The sequence below is a fragment of the Capsicum annuum genome, chromosome 11 (assembly GCF_002878395.1).
Source record: "Capsicum annuum cultivar UCD-10X-F1 chromosome 11, UCD10Xv1.1, whole genome shotgun sequence".
NCBI classification, from domain to species: Eukaryota; Viridiplantae; Streptophyta; class Magnoliopsida; order Solanales; family Solanaceae; genus Capsicum; species Capsicum annuum.
In genome coordinates this window covers 167,557,760-167,573,957 of record NC_061121.1, presented here as the reverse complement: position 1 = coordinate 167,573,957, position 16,198 = coordinate 167,557,760, and the positions used below count along the sequence as shown (strand labels likewise).

At 33.9% G+C, this 16,198-nt stretch overlaps 1 protein-coding gene across 9 annotated transcripts in view; it reads left to right on the top strand.

Annotated features, from left to right (window-relative positions):
* Window positions 1–16,198, top strand: part of LOC107854404 (eIF-2-alpha kinase GCN2) — a 105,159-nt gene that overhangs the window by 34,181 nt on the left and 54,780 nt on the right. For 8 of the 9 annotated variants that reach the window (XR_007046897.1, XM_047399065.1, XM_047399064.1 and 5 more), the window contains 7 exons: window positions 10,775–11,057; window positions 11,177–11,279; window positions 13,010–13,090; window positions 13,185–13,241; window positions 13,561–13,692; window positions 13,788–13,871; window positions 16,022–16,130. Coding sequence is in view for 8 of the 9 variants with exons in the window: in XM_047399065.1 (XP_047255021.1) it covers window positions 10,775–11,057; window positions 11,177–11,279; window positions 13,010–13,090; window positions 13,185–13,241; window positions 13,561–13,692; window positions 13,788–13,871; window positions 16,022–16,130 (849 nt within the window). In the remaining variant the exon portion in view is untranslated. The remainder of the gene's footprint in view (window positions 1–10,774; window positions 11,058–11,176; window positions 11,280–13,009; window positions 13,091–13,184; window positions 13,242–13,560; window positions 13,693–13,787; window positions 13,872–16,021; window positions 16,131–16,198) is intronic. The other variant, XM_047399066.1, reaches the window with a different exon arrangement.

The following is a 16,198-nucleotide window of genomic DNA, read 5'->3' as shown; positions in this document are numbered from 1 at the left end:
AAGCATTTATAAGATTATTTCTAAGGTGCTTTCCATAAGACGTAAGAAGGTGTTGGATGAGATTGTATCTACTCCAAAAAACGCTTTGTATAGGGTAGACAGATTTTTGGGGGCAACTTTGGTGGCAAATGAAGTGGTAGATTCGAGGAGAAAACAAGGAGTGCCAGGGTTGTTGTGCAAGCTTGATCTTGAGAAGGCCTACGATCATGTGAGCTGGAGTTTCCTAGATTTCATCATGACTCAGATGGGATTTGTGGAAAAATGGAGATAATGTGCTTGATTTTGCATTTCTTTTGTAAAATATTTAGTGTTAGTGAACGACAATTCATGCAGGTTTTTTTTTGGGAGTTCTAGGGGTTTGAGACAAGGGGATCCTTTATCTCCGAGCCTTTTCATCCCAGTTGTGGAAGCTCTGAGTAGGGTGTTGGAAAAAGCTGTTATGAGTTTTTTTAGAGGGCTTTAATGCAACAATTAGGGGCGTTGAGATAGTTTCAGTTTCCCACTTATTGTTTGTAGATGATACTTTGGTTTGTTATGATGCTGATATGAAACAATTGGATCGTTTAGGCCAAGTGCTTACTTTGTTTCAGGTTGCGTCAGGCCTTAAAATTAACCCAAGTGTGAGATTTTTTCCGTCGGAGAGGTGGCTGACGTTGGGATGCTCGCTCAAGTGTGAATTGCTAGTGGGGGCTCTTATGGCCACCTATCTTAGACTACCGCAGGGGGCTTTACACAAGGATGTTGTGGCGTGGAATCCGGTTCTTCAAAAAGTTGAGAAGAGATTAGCGGGGTGGCAAAAAAATACTTGTGCAAAGGAGGAACCAAGGTTCTTATTAAGAGCATTTTATCGAGCATATCCACTTATTTCATGTCTTAGCTTCAAACTCCAACTTTAGTTATTGGGAAGTTGGAGAGGTTGCAGAGGCATTTTCTTTGGGATGTGGCGGATGGAGCAAAGAAGTTTCACTTGGTGTATTGAAAGACTGTCAGCTCTCCGAAAAATTGGGGAGATTGAGGAATGAAAGATTTGGCTTTTTTTAATAAAGCTTTCTTGGGCAAATGGCTCTGGCATTTTGGGATGGAGTTACAAGCTTTTTGGAGAGGGGTGATAGTTGATAAATACGGGGTAATGGAAGAGGGATGGAGAACTAGGATGTCACTATGCCTTTTGGGTGTGGTTTGTGGAGGAATATAATGTAGGGATAAGATGATTTCAACAAAAATATCTCATTCAAGGTTGGAAATAGATGAAGAGTTAATTTTGGGGGCATAGGTGGTGTGGTGATAGCTTATTGAAAGATGATTTCTAGATTTGTATAGAGTGTCATACCAAAGGAACATGTTGGTCCAACAAATTAGGGAGATACATGGTGGAGAGACTTATGTGGATTTGAGATTTAGAAGACATTTCCATGATTGTGAGGTGATCGAGCTGTAAAGGTTGATGACCATCCTTCACTAGCAAGTCAATTCGGCATATAATCCTGATGCTTCGTGGTGGGGTTTGAGGAACAATGGAGTTTTCTCTGTTAAATGTTAAATTTCTCTATGAGAAACTCCTTATTAGAGAGGAGTTTGCATTTCCATGTGATGCAATTTGGATAGCGATTATGTTGAGGAAGGTGTGTTTTTTCCTCTTGGGTAGTAACTAGAGGGGTGATTTTGATGGCAGAAAATCTTAGAATGCATGAGGTTGTTGTGTCAGCTGGTGTTACATGTTTAAGGAGACAGGGGAAGAAGTGGATGTCTTCTCATACATTATGCCTTTACCCTGAGATTATGGTAGGATATGCTTTGTTGGTTTGGAGTTTCTTAGGCTATGACAAAATCTGTGAAAGAATTAATATTTTGTTGGAAAAGCGGGAGTAGGAGCAAAAGGTGCAAGGCATGAAATTTGGTCCCTCTTGCGTTGATGTGGGTTGTTTGGAATGAGAGAAATAGGATAACTTTTGAGGGGTAGAGTTGAGTTTTTCTCATGTGAGGAATAGTCTCCGGTCTCTTATTTTCTTTTGGTTAACCCATAAAATTCGTAGTTGTAAATAGGGGTGTGCATTGGTCGGTTCGGTTCGTTTTACATATTATCGGTTTGGTTTATTGATTTTCGATTTTTAAATATGCTAAACCAATAACCAAACCAATAAGATATTTTTTATCGGTTTTCGGTTTATCGGATTTTAGTCCTTAACGGTTCGGTTTTCGATTTAACCGATAAGAAAATACTTATAAAATAGAAATAGTAGTAACTAACATGAAAAAAAACAAATGTTAATAAGAGAAATTAGGAGCTTGTATAATTGAAATAATAGGTTTGTTAATTTGTAGAAATTAAAGAGAAATTAAGAAAATATATAATAAGTCAATATATATATGTGTGTGTGTGTATTCTTATTGGGTTATCGGATTATCCAATTACCCAATAAGAAAAATTGAACCGAATCAATAACCCAATAATTTCTTTTTATAAAACCAATAAAAATTCATTAATCCAATAACCTAATAACAATAAACCAATAATATTTTTATCGGTTCGGTTTATCGGTCAGTTCGATTTTTGCACACCCCTAGTTGTATAGAAGAATGGGTGGACTTTTTAGAGAATCAGATTTTGTCGATTCTTTACCTTTTGATATTTTCGTTTTGTATATGACCAACTCGGCCTTGTTTATGATTGAAATACACTTGCCTTATGAAAAATACGAAAGAAATGCTGAATTTGATGCAACTGTCTCCTTGATTATTGTACATAAGTTCATCTAATTGATTTACCTAAATTTTCCATTCTCTGAGCAACCAGTTGATTGAGGCCTAAGTTGCTCGGACTCAGGTGCGGGTATCCGAGATGGGTACGAACCCGAGAGTCAGATTTGTCAAAATATAAATTTTAAGATTCGGGGGGTGCGAATATGTGTGTGGATACGGGTGCGGGGATTCGGCAAAAAGAAATTAAATATTATAAATATAGAGGTTCTATTTATAATGTTATTGATGAAGACAATTTTAGACTTTCCCAATTTAAATCATTTTAATTTTCCTTGACACATTGGGATTGTGATTTATTTATTTTAGTTACTTTTGTCTTTAATTTTACTTTTCAATTAGAAGTAGTTTTAATGTTAGAAACTTTTTCCCAAAATTTTAACTTACATTTATTTACCAAATATTTATATAAATTATTTTTATATCATAAAAAAGTTAAAATAAAAAACACAAGAACCGACGTGCAGTAAACTTATGTTGCTCGGCATGTGTAAACCGACATAACTCATAACTGTAGTGAATTTTTTATCAAAAACACAATATAAAACCACATGTGTATTAAATATTTTTATTAAAACAAAATTGTTGTATATTTGCAGTTTTTATTTTTTAAAATTGTTTAGATATAGCACAATTAAATAAAACTGGTTAGTGAACCGACATAATGACGAACTCCAAGAAGTACATACGTCAACGCCGTCGCTGAAAAATACATACACCAATGCTATCGCCAAGAAACAGTTACTGTTTCTTCCTACCCAGTCGACATCGTCGTCGATCATCGGCACTTCGACTAGGCACATCGACAATGTCGTTTCTGTTTTGTAACTTTACAGTTCGCCGGTGTAGTCGTTGGTCGAAATTTTTTCAGGTAAGTCGCTGGCCTATCCAATGTTTCCCCTCAAATTTCTTCTTGAATTTGGTCAACGAGTTCGAAATCGTTTGACCGAATCAGAGACGACGGAAGTGTCCCACCCGTGCCAGTCTCATGTCGAGACGGGTTCGGCGGCAAAACTGCCGAGTCCGAGCAACATAGATTGAGACTAGCTCACAAATTACTATAATCCTGCTCAATATTCTACTTCCCCACAAGATAGAACAACCACATTCCGTTTCTTACTTTTTTAGGGCATCAAATTATCTCATACTAAAACACAATATCTAGATGTAAATCATCTATCAGGAGGTGATCTTTCCTAATCTACGTCTGTATATCCAATGATCCGCTCATGATCTCGATCCTCAAAGAGTTTGAGTTGTCTTTTTGTGGAGCTAACTTTATATATCGCAGAATGCTTGACAACTGCACTGCAATGACTATCATAGAGAATCTACAAATTGACTTACAACACTCACAAGAAAAGAAATATTAGGTATAGTCATTGTGAGATGAATATTAGGTATAGTCATTGTGAGATGATTCAACTTACTAACCAACTTCTTATATCTTTCAGGATTAGTGAGTGGCTCCCTTGTCCTAGTAGGAGTTTAGTATTCAAATCCATAGAAGTGTTAATGGGTTTACATCCCGTCATTCCTGTCTCCTAAAAAATGTGTCTAACACATACTTTCGTTGTGAAATAACAATGCCTGATATGCATTGAGCGACATCAACACCTAGAAAATACTTCAGTCTGCTGGGATCTTTAGTCTTTAAGTGTTGAAATTGATGTTGCTTCAAATTAGTGATACCATCCTGATTATTGTCGGTAATAACAATATCGTTAACATAGATTATCTAATAAATACATAGATTTGGAGCCAAAAAAAAAGGCAACCCGGTGTACTAAAGCTCCCTCTATGCATGGTTCGGGAAAAGGCCCCACCACAAAGGTATTGTACTCAGCCTACCTTGTCATTTCTGCCAGACTGTTTCCAAGGCAGATTTGGGGCAGAATGCTAATAAAACATATAGGGGTCGTTTGGTAGAGCGCATTAGAACAAATAATACATGTAATAGATGTGGTATTAACTAATCCTTTGATTGATAGAGATTTTGCGCCTATGTATAGCTAATACATGTGTTCGTTATACACCCTATTTGGTATTATAAGGTGTATCACTAATACATCACAATGCATGGTATAAGTAATACTAGGGTCTTAATACATGGGATAAATATGGGTGAAGACAAAAATACCCCAAAGTCCCTATACACCTTTTCTATATCCTTTCCAATTTTCTAATTTATTTTGTTGGTTTTCATGCTTTATATCTATACAGTATGAATAATTTTATATGCTTAACCAAAAAATAAAATAATTATATGTGCAGTTACATAGCAATAATAACTCCTATTAACCAATAATAAAAGTATGAATAAATTCTTTCCAATTTATAAATATGATAATTTCCGCCAAATAATTTAAGTGAGAACTAGTATAGTACCCGCGTGATGCGCGGGAAGTATTCTAGAATAAAAACTATTAATACTTTTTTTTGCTTGATCATATTAAGTTTCTTCCATCTTAAATTACCGTAAAATTTGTATTATATGCAATAAAATTTAAAATTTATTCATGAATCCATAAAATTATTTATGAATTATTAATGTCATCTTTTAAATTATGTGTTTTTTTTAATAAAAAATAATACAACTCCTATAGTTTAGTATAATCTAAGTTCAAATTTTTTTAGCATAATACATCACCTCAAGCTATTAAATAACTATCGTGCTTTATAAATAAAATTACAACAGTATATTACCTACAACAAAAAACTTTGCTATTAAATTAACAGTAAAGCATTGTGAATAGTGAACTAATATTTACGTAAACTCTTTTGAGATTACTCATATTACATGGAAGAAATAATTCACGACTTTCAAAAAGAGCACTTATCCTTTTAAGTGTAAATCCGAGCTAATAATTTCTGTATTTTAGGCACACTACTAATACCTCTCTGTCTACCTCGCAGGGACTAATCAGAGCATTCCACCTATCTACCTCTATTTAGTATTATCTCTGCTGGACGACTTCTGTATCTGTTCCTATCTTTCCTATACCACTGTACTATTTTATGCCTATATACTCTGTATTTACACTCCTCTTTCATCTGGTCGCATATCATAGTTGTTCGCTGGACTTTGTGATTCCACACTGCCTTGTTCCTAGCACTCCAAATAGCATATACCAAGAACAGCAAGTGCAAAGCTTCTACAGAGCCTTCGTTTCAGTTTTCTAAACACTCTTCTCCATATGTCAGGATGAGATGTCTCTATTCCCTGCATACCTAGTCACTGCAGTAACTCTTGTGCACTTTCACAAATGATACTTCCTCAGTTGACTGATTTGCTTCACATTAGATTGAACAGTATACAACAGAACGACAAATAATAAATATTTTTTATTTGTGACATTCCATCCAAATTAAGAGTTAGCCGAATTACCAAATGCTAAATCTTCATCAGTATAACGCATTGCTGTTCACCCATATTTTCGCCAGTAGCGAAACTTTAAGGTTCCATAGTTATCTATAAATTAAAAATGCGACTCTTCTTAACACTATTATTGAAAATTTACCACATATCTTTATTGTAATTAAATGTCATATAAGCCATAATCACAAGAATATACGTGAATTCAAGTAGTCATAAGCCAATGAGTAACACTACTTGATACTAAAAATTGGTAATTCTTAATTGCTACCTTGAACAAACTTATTGTAAACAATTTGTTGATGAATTTTTTTTTCTATATAACTTTGACATAATCTTGAATAAAAATGTACTTAAAATTAACAAAAAGGTAGTGTGAAAATACCCGAAAAAACAATACGATTATTCAATATTTGAGAGCCTTTCTTCCCAAGCCATTGAGATTATTCAATAGATCAACCATATAGAAGAAGAATCATGAAATTCAATGAAAGATATCTAAAATGATTTTTCCTTACCTAGACCCGATCAAAATGTTAGGTAGTGTTGAAGATTAATCAAATCTTACACATTTTAAATAATTTTTTTTATACCTTTGATGCTTATCATAATCATCTCATTTACTGAAAATTTACTGCATTAAGCATATAAAATTTATAGAATTAGCTACATCATTGAAACAAAGATTGATTTATTTTAGCATCAAGAGAAAATTTTGAAGAAAGGACAATAAAAGGTAAGTATAGTTTCAAAATAAAACGGAGATGAAGAAGAAGATACTGGTAAACACATATGGGTTGGCTCATCTCCTTTTGCCTTACCTTATTAAGAGTGATAGGCCGATGACATCAAAAAATATTGCTCTCAACACCCTTAAGTCCAAATTGAAAGGCATTGTTGGTCACTCCTTAGATTTCATAAGGTATTGTTTGTGAAACTGCTATTGATATATTCATATTTTTTTGTTTAAGCTTCTTCTTGCTCGGTAAGAGTAAATGATGAAATACAAATTTATAAAATGATGAAAACTCATACAATTACAACAAAAAGGGATAAAAGTAGAAAAATTGTAACCATCTTTAAAACTTTAAGTATCAAATTTAAATTTTAAATCTGTATCAAACAGAATATATTGAAAATTGTGTATTGCTCGGTGAGGTTTAAATCGCAACATGCTAAATTGCAACGATGTGCAATTGGTATTAGTCAACAAAGTTTCATCCATATGCCTATTTTCTTAAGTATATACAAAACAGAAAATATCAAAAAGTAAATAAAAAATTATCACTGAAAAATCCTCAAATATATAACAAAGTTTGAAAAAGAATCAAATTTTGTGGAGCAGAATTATCATTTCGTTATAAAATTAAAATTCCACCACAAACAAAACTAAATAAACAAAATTGATCTAAATGACTGCACAAATTCACTGCAAAGTTCATATTCTCACACTGTCACACTGTGATTTATTTCTTGCTCATCAAACTGATTAGAGAAACAAAGCCATTTTAGTAAACAAAAACGGATAGATTGTGATGCAATGTTTGAGGATGAATACTCTGATTCTCTGCTTAAAACCGTCTTTCCTTCGTCATATACCAGTCTACCATATTAATTTGGATATACTAATAGACAATTCCGATTTTTTTAAAACAAAAATAAATTTCTTTGAAGAAGGGAGAACAAAAAACCTGTTATAGATTTGAAAAAATTAATATCTTGTGCGTACAACCACAAACCGTATTGTCTTCTTATGCAATCTATCATCGACATATCGTTGGTTCTTTGATGTGGTCACCCTTTGTACAAAACTCCTTCCTTTGATGAAATTAGTTGGGTTTTAAATTTCTATCAAGAAGAGAAGAGAGAAACTGAAACTGTTCTATATAGAAGTTATCATGTAAAGAAGTTGTATCAGTTTCAAATTTAAAAACCACCAGAAGCTAACATTTTATTAGGAACTCAAACTAATCTATATGATTGTCAAAATTTCAATTTTAAAAATATGTCAACATTAAACTAACGTAGAATTTGAATTTATTAAAAAATATATAAATATATACATATTTATAAATTTAATTAAAAAGTAATAACTAATTCCTATCTAATTAACTTATTCTTAAAAGCTACAGGTGTCATTTTTGTATGCTGCCACTTGGCTTAATGAGTAGGCTGTATCCTGTCCTTTTAATAATATATAAATATCAAAATAGTAAAATAGAGAAAAGACATCATTTTCCCTCTAAACTTGTCGTCAAAACTTACTTTTGCACTTAAACTAAGTTTTTGTTTATTAACTCCCCTTAACATCTTTAAAGTGAATTAATGTCACCCCTAATGTTGATGTGAATTTTTTTTTTTAAAAAAGAGAAAAAGCGCGTATTTTATTTAAAATATAGACATGGTCCCACTTTTGTTTTATTATATATATATGTAAAAAAAAAAAGAGAAACCTATCTTCTTCGTAACCCCCCGCCCCAAACACATCATTTCTTTATCTTTTCTGTATCCCCCCTCCCCCCGTTTCTTCATCTTGGCATGGTGCACGATATAGTGTCTTCAACAGATGTATAATTCATCTGATCCCCATACTGCATGATTTGATTTGATTCACACCAAATCAGTATAATTTTCTCTTTATTTGAACATTGTTTTCTCTTTATTATTGTTTTCCTTTACAAAGTCTTTCTTAACAAGATTAATCAGTTTGTATTATAATATGACGATTTTGTTTTTGCTATAGGATTTCATCTTTTCAAGAATTATGAGTCTGCAAGATCACTAAAATGTAACTCATATAGTAAAGCCAAGTACATTACAGTGGGAACAAGGTTTTCAATTGCAGGAGTTGTCTCAACTTTTTCAAATAAATTGTCATGTTACAATCTTTTAATTCATCCCATATCGGGGCTTCGACTATGCCCAATATATTTTTCTTCATATTGGCCTCAAGATTTCTTGATGTTCTTAATCTTCTTGGTAGAACCTTGCTATAGGGTTTCACTGTCTTGAAACTTTTGATTTTATGAGAAAATCTGAATGATTGCGTGTACGCTAAAAAAAGAAGTAAAAAAGGGTGCAGGGGTGGGGGCTGGAAGAGGAGGAGGTGGGGTGCTGAAGAAGAAGGAGAAGGAGAAGGGGGGTGCATTTTGAAGAATAAGGAAGAGGGGGGGCATTTTTTATTATTTATATATATATATATTTATATATATATACACACACATATATATGGACACACACACACACATATATATATATATTTTATATATATATAAATAGTATATATATATATTTTACTTTTTTTAGAAAATATATAAAAATAATGTGTGTGGGATTACTTTTAAAAAAAATAAAATAATTTCTTATGTGGCAATGACGTGGCACTGATTTGGCAATGATATGACGTGTGTGTAGTGCACTCTTCGTTGTGAGAGTGAGATTGTAATTTTGAGGTTGTATTTAATTCACTTGAAAGTTGTTAAGGGGGTAAATAATTATAAGTTAAGTTTAAGTGCTAAAGTAAGTTTTGGTGACAAGTTCAAGGGGGAAATGATGTCTTTTCTCCTGTAACATATTTTCATTTTTAGATTGAATAATAAAGCTTTATAAAGAAAGTACACAAAATTATAAAATGTGGAGGGTATTTTTGTAAGCAAATAATATCTCTTTAGAAATATAGCAATGTTTGTTACTTTTAATACATCAAACCAAACACTGGACAAGAAATAAACTCTGCATAACTAATCCTAGCACTATAATCCCAACATTACTAATACACCTTATTCAATACTATTCTTATAAACTCTATCAAACGATGCCATAGTGCTAAGCTTCACAAGGAGTCATGTCAACTCCTGAATTACTGGCTGGCTATACTTTCAAAACTAGACTCGAGGAGACTATTTTAGTCCCTAGCGTGACAGACAAAAACACAATAGACACAAGGCTAGTTGACTTCCCCTTAGCGACAAAACTAAGTGGTTGCTCCATATAAATTTCATTCTCAAGGTCACTGTGGTGAAAAGCATTCTCACTGTCCAACTAATAAAGAGGCTAATGGCGGACATTAGCCATGGATAGAAAAAGCGGAGCATATGCTATTTTAACGACGAGAGAGAAAACATCACTGTAATCAAGCTTGAATATCTGGGTGTACCCCTTGGCAACAAAGCGATCCTTAAGCCGATTAATTTGACCGCCTGGACCAACTTTGACCGCATAAACCCAATGACACCTTACAATAGATTTACCTGGAAAAAGGAGAATAGCTTCCCAAGTACCACTCACATGTAAAACAGACATCTCGTCAGTCATTACATGTTGCCATGTTGGATGAGAAAATGCTTAACCTATAGATTTAGGATGCCAACAGAGGACAAAGATAGTACAAACTACAAAGGCATAAGAGGTGATGACTGACAATGATGAGTAAAAAAGGTATAAATGGGGTTAGTATTACAAGTGGATCATATACTTGGATGAAGTCTAGGTTTCCCGTATTTCCAGCTTTCAGTCTTTTCTTTTTATTTTTAGTGTGATCCATAATTGTTTCTGTATAGACCACCAATTAGGTTGAACACTATTTTGCTTAGTAGTGTTGCTTTCTTCTTAGCTTAAAGTTCTCTTTTCCTGTACTTGCAGATATTCTTAGGACAATTCACGCTTCAGATGATACTGGTGCTTATGAAAAAGTTGTAAATGCCATTTTCAATGAAGACACTTTTAACACAAAAGGCCATAACACAAATCTTGAAAGTTTGAAGGTAGATGGAAGGGATACCTCATGTATTTTGTTCACTGATCTACAGACTGAGAGCCGTGATCATGTCGTTGAGATTGCCACAGAAGTCTTCAGACGACATTGTGCAAAGCATTTGGAGATTATACCCGTGCGAATGCTGGGTGAATGTCCACAGCCAAATAGGTGACCATTTCAAAGTTTGCCTGCTCATTAACTCAGTATAATTTTAATCTTCCCTTTGTATTTAATTCTTTAGGTTGTCATTTGATTCTCTCTTTCTCAATTTCTTTCTGCTGGTTCAGTCGAGAAAGGAACGCTGTTAAGCTTTTGACTCATGGAGGGGACATGGTTGAGCTTTGCCATGAACTTAGACTACCTTTCGTGAAGTGGATCGTTGCCACTCGGGTACCTCATCAGCTCATTGGCCGATATCAGAATTTAAAGAATTGTATTCCATAATTATTGCTTCTCATGCTTACTCAGTGCTCTTAGAAATTGTGGAAGAATTTTGTATTTTTTTCTGTAGTCTCAAATACTTTTGGTAGCAAAGTAGACATATAGATGAAATCACTTAGTTGGGTCAGGGTTTAGTCATTGTTGGTGCAATCAATTTAGGTTCGATATGTTCCAGTAGTCTTCTTATTTTGATTAGGGACGTGTATTTCAGAGTATGGATGAATCTAGATTTAGTGAATCCCTACTTGTAGAGTAACACCTGGTTTATTTTAAAGGCCAAATATTGACATTGGAATTAAGTCGGTATATATTTTAGTGAAATGGGTGTAGAAGATTCGTATAACTGTCTGTAACTAGTTTGGATTGAGGCATGTTTGTTGTTGTAATATTAGTAGTTGTGCTGCACTCTTAAAACTCTGTTTTCTTATGTCTTGATTTGTATACTCTTTACTTTTAATTTTTCTAATTTGTGGTCACCTAGTTTTTAGGACTGTTCAGTGAAGAATGACAGCTTGAGTTGATCATTAGAGTTTATATTGTGGTTTTTTTCTTTTGTTTTTCTAATGTCACCTGTGTTCCCCTGCTCTTCTTAATTGCTTATCATCTGTCTTACTTTTTGCACTTCCCGCCAGGTTATGTGCAACATTAGATACATTTGTTTATGATATTGCGTGCCAATGTTCCACTGTTTTAACTTTAACAATTCTATTATGTATGTAATCATATGTGGCTATGAAACCACTGAAATGCCCTCTTGAATCTTAAATCCTGATACTAGTTTCAACAAAATGAGAAATCCAGGAAGGTTTATTGACATATAGGGGAAACATATTATTTAATAAGAAACAGAAAAATGAATCTCAAATTGCAAGAAAAAATATAAAAATCAGAACAAATGGCTGTAAAAGACATAATTAAATTTTAAAAAGTCTCTCTAACAGCTTAAACTTTTAGATGAGATGGTTACACAATTCAACAATCAACAATGACAATCATCTTGTATGTAATAAACGGAAAATATAACAATATATAATTTGAATAAATGTATGAATATTAATGGGAAAATATTGCAGAAAATAAAGTACTTGATGACAAAGAAGATAAAATGGAGAAAACCTACAACTCATAATTCTCGACAAAACAATCTTCTAAAGTGTCTGATAGAAGTCTTTGCAAATCTTGTCTTGTGTAATATTTCACAAATCTAAAAGAAGTTTCTTTTTGGAGCTCTTATTAACCTTGTTCACTGCCAACAAAACTAGTCTAGTTTCACTGGATGTTCTTTTGAGTCCTCTCACTAATATCTACATCCTGATTGAAGAAAAGTTTTGTCCATGCTATCTTGTCTAATAAAGCACCATCATATCTGCTTTTACACGTGCACAGTTTTTTACTCTAGTTATTCTTTAAATTGTTTAAAGTTATTAATTTCCTTTCCATGTTCCCTTGGTTAACTTTAAGCATACACATCTTCAATTCTTTTCTTCATATCGGTGCCAATGATAAAAAGCTGAGTTTTTGATGGAGGGGGTGCATCTTTCTGACATGAAACTTTTTTAGTTACTATCAATGTGGCCACTGGAAATATAAATTTGAAAAGAATACTGGAAAATATAGAATATCTTTTGTGGTTAAAGTTAAGCATCTACTTACATATTTTAAATTTTAATCCTCCTCAGAGATCATTCTTTAAACGCTACGAAATAGCATATGTGTACAGGCGAGCGATAGGTCATTCACCCCCAAACCGATATCTGCAGGTTTTAACTTTGTTCAGCAGTTTCCTTTGACTGAATAGAGAAATGCTGATATTTTAGTTCATAAATTTTATATTTGTTATTAACTTATCTGCAGGGGGATTTTGATATTATTGGAGGAGAAATTGCTCTAACTGAAGCAGAGATAATTAAGGTAAGACACTCATATTATCAGATGTGCTCTTAGTCTTGATCTTGTGAAACATGTGCTTTCTCCCTACTCATTTCTAAAGCCTCAGAAGATCCATTTTCTCTGATGAGAAAGAATCCCAAATTTCTGAGCAGAGATACATCGCAAAGGTCTTTCCTACATTTTCATGGTTGATATTGCTACACTGAGTCACTTGATATGTTAATGATTTGTTATTCAGATCCTTTACTTTCCATGATCTGCCCTCATCTTGCACTTCATTCTAGCTAGCTTTGTAATACAAGTACATCCTTCATTTCACTTAGTTTCCTTTTAATTATAGGCTACGATGGACATTATCCTTCATTACTTTAATTTTGAATCATGTGATGTTCATTTGAATCATGCGGATCTCTTGGACGCAATTTGGTCTTGGGTGGGAATCAGACCAGAACACAGACAAAAAGTTGCAGAGGTATTGAATTAATGGGCCATGTCAAGTGACCTAGCTTATTGTGCCTCTTAACTCTCGTGGGAGCATGTATTAATCTCTTGTTCCCATTTTTGAAGCTTCTTTCCCTTTTGGGTTCTTTGCGCCCTCAATCTTCTGAAAGAAAGACGAAATGGGTGGTCATCAGGCGACAACTTCGACAGGTCTGAGTTAATTTTCTTAATGTGAACTTACAAGTGATTAATTTTGTCATAGGGCACTGCCTTATTATAAGGTGCTGGAACTCTTGTTGCTTTAGGCATTACGTTTTTGAGAATGAGACATGGGGAAAGATGAAGTGAATCCATAGTTTGATTATGCCTTCAAGCTATTGAGGGGTTAATATTGTGATGTGCTCATAGTATGCTATTTTGGTACTTGGTAGGCATTCTGGTCTGCATGTGCGCTACGCTGCAGTATTCAACGAGCTTATATAGTGATACACATGTATTAAAATAGGAATGAATTGTATTTATCGAACTTGCTACATGTATAACTAGTTGAAGGACTTATAAGTGACTTGGTGAATATGAGATGTTTATGACTTTATGATAATATTTCATGACAATATTTTTATACAATCAATTTCTTATTAACAAGCGATTTTTACGAGCGTGGACTCTGATGTGACGCTGTATTTGGTGTAGTATGAAGTGCAATTTGTTAATTGCCCCACAAGGTCCATCTGATCTTTCTAAGTTTCAGTTCTATGAAAGTTGTTTGATCCATATGAATTCAAACAGGTTTCCACCTGGATGGCCCAATCCTAAAAAACTGTTAAAAAGACCTTATAAAACATATATTCCCTCCGTCCCATTTTATGTGTCGCCTTTTGACCGGACACGGAGTTTAAGAAATGAGTGAATGACTTTGTAAAGTTTACAAAATTGCCCTCTTAAAGTTTACTTTTTAGTTGTCTTTTCTTATTAAGTAGGACTTGATAAGGATAAAATGGGGATGTTGTCATTTAATAGTGTTACCAAATAAGGAAAAATGACATTCATTTTGGGACGGATTAAAAAGGAAATGACGGCACATAAAATGGGACGGAGGGAGTATAAAGCTCCAACCTCTGTGGAAGCTCAAACTCTCAAACAAAGTGGAAATATACAACTTAACATGGTCTGTATTCTGTAGTACATGGAGACCTTGGATCTATCTTTCGCCCACCTGCTCTCAACTTATTTTTAGGTGCTTGGTCCCAAGAGTGAATCAACCTGCTCTTATGAGCTGTGTTGAGGACCTATAAGTAAAAATTTCTTATATATTAAGTCGACATAATGAATGCTCAAGATGCAACGTACATAAGTAATGTAGCACCGGAAGAGCGAAGGTGCAATGGTAGAGGAATAGAGAAATGGGGAAATGATATGAGAGAGAGAGATCAGTTCAGAAGGTATTGTACATCGAGTAAAATGATTATTCAAATAAATATTTTCTAAACAAATTACACTCCTTATTCATAGGGTTATGAATTAAAGATAGACTATTAGAACTCTGTCGAAGATTGCATAAATCTCGTCCGACAAAGATGCATAATATTAAGCAATAACGCTTGCCTATAATGACCTACATTATTAAATCATTGAATCTTCAAAGATGTGGTAGGGGTTCTAGTCAGTATGCACTATGCACAGATTTCAATGTAGTGTAAAGGTAAATCCACAGAAAGGTGACTGGTGGCTTCTTTTACTAAGTTTGAATATAGATGACTTATTTAGCGGCTTACCTAACAAAATTTCCTTTAAAGCTCAACATGACACCCTTGAACTGCTTATACTAGCATAATACCTAACACCATGTTCTACTTGGGAGAGCTTTTGAGGAGATAATTTTTTCTTGTATTGAGAGGCTTGTCTTTTGGTTTTGGAGAATTTTGGAGCTCCTATGTGGTCCTTTTTTACAGTTGATAATTGGTTTATTTGTAGAGAACTATATTATTTCTATAGGTCCTTTAATTTTTGTATACCTCTTTTTATTGAGGTTTCCCCACAGCATAAAAAAAAGTAGAGTAATATTTTATCAAAAATGGCCCGAAATCAGTGGGCAGCCCCTGTTTCAGAATCAAGAGCCTTAAAAGGAAAAAGTACTGTTTGTACCATAGTCAATGCTAAAGGAATTCCGTTCAAGTTAGTTATTTCAGTATGATGCAGAAGCAATTTTGTGAAGTGTGCTTCAGTTTGTAGGCTCCTCTTTGATGTTTACATGAATTTTGTTCTCTGGTGAATATGCAAATTCCCCAGGATTTTGACATACTGGCATTTTATTTGGATCTTTGATTGGAAAATTTGGTCCCCAATCTTTGTATTTTCAGGAACTTAATCTTGCAGAAACTGCTGTAAATAGATTACAAACTGTGGGGTTGAGGTTCTGTGGAGTTGCAGACCAGGCTCTTCCTCGATTAAGGGGAGCTCTTCCTCCTGGTATATTATCATTCATTGCCATGTTTACTGCTTCTATTAGTTGCATAACGACACTTAAATTTTTGTTA